At 62.4% G+C, this 1012-nt stretch overlaps 1 protein-coding gene across 3 annotated transcripts in view; it reads right to left on the reverse strand.

Moving 5' to 3' along the window:
- ELOVL1 (ELOVL fatty acid elongase 1) overlaps positions 1-986 on the reverse strand; it is a 4886-nt gene extending 3900 nt beyond the window's left edge. For 2 of the 3 annotated variants that reach the window (XM_007468235.1, XM_007468234.1), the window contains exon 1: positions 830-980. In XM_007468235.1, coding sequence (XP_007468297.1) covers positions 830-920 — 91 coding nt within the window. In that variant the 5' untranslated portion in view covers positions 921-980. Of the gene's footprint in view, positions 1-829 lie in introns of all 3 variants that reach the window. The other variant, XM_007468236.1, reaches the window with a different exon arrangement.
- Positions 987-1012: the final 26 nt, after the last annotated feature.

Below are 1012 nucleotides of genomic sequence, written 5' to 3' on the forward strand. Positions count from 1 at the left end.
GCATTACCATGTGCAAGTGCTTGTGCTCAAACGCAGGTTTCCTCACACGTCTGAGTCTCAGATGAAATGTGGTCACATACATAAACTCACACAGCCCACCTGCAGGTGAATGAACCCAACATCACCCACACCGTGTGCAGACATATACCTGTCCTGGGTCAGGCACACCCACAGCTCTCTTTTCACGGATGGCAGTCACCATTCTTCATTCATTCATTCATTCATTCACAATCAGACTTTTGTTGGCTGCTTATTCTGGGGTAGGGCCTACCCAGAGGCACGTGATCTAACACACAGTTCTTCCCAGACCCATGTGAGCTTGCCAGCTTGTTATCTCCCAGGCTCTCTCAGCCACCATCCCCAAGTTCACCTCCCCCAAGCCTACACACGCATGCACCCTGGAGGTCAGGGGTGGCTCGAGGCTTCTGGAAGGACCTCTCCCCAAGTTTGAGCAGAATCTGGGTGTGTCCCCAGTGGGGAACTCAGTCTGGCCCTTCCTTCCTTTCAGATGGATGAAAGGGAAAGGCAGACAGGCAAAGGAAGGGGGCGGTGGCGGTGCACAAGGGCGCCAAGGGTTGGAAGGAGTAAGAGGGGGAGAGGGGCAAGAGAAGGAGGTGGTGGAGGAAGGCCCAGGTTCAAGCAAATGGGGGCCTGGCGGGAGGGAGGCTGCTGGGGAGGCCCAGCCCCGGAGAGCTGGGACCTCCCACCCACCCTCCCCAGGAACGGCCTCGCCCACAGCCTGGGCTGGGCAGGGCAGGGCAGGCCGGGCGGCCCAGCGGGGCAGGGGCCTGGGCACGTGGCGAGCCCGCCCTGGGAGGTCCCGACTCACCAGTGGGGGCCAGGCGGGCAGTCGTGGAGGGCTCGGAAGGAGCAGGGCCGGAGAGGTGTCCCCAGGGCCAGGCTGCCTGCCACTTCCTCATCTGCTGGGCCGACTTTCTGTCACCAGAGGGGGAGGGGGCGGGCCGGGTGGGGGGCGCCCGCTGATTGGGCCGCGGGCTGAGGCAGGAGGGGC

Source organism: Lipotes vexillifer, unplaced genomic scaffold (assembly GCF_000442215.2).
Source record: "Lipotes vexillifer unplaced genomic scaffold, Lipotes_vexillifer_v1.1 scaffold661, whole genome shotgun sequence".
NCBI lineage: Eukaryota > Metazoa > Chordata > Mammalia > Artiodactyla > Lipotidae > Lipotes > Lipotes vexillifer.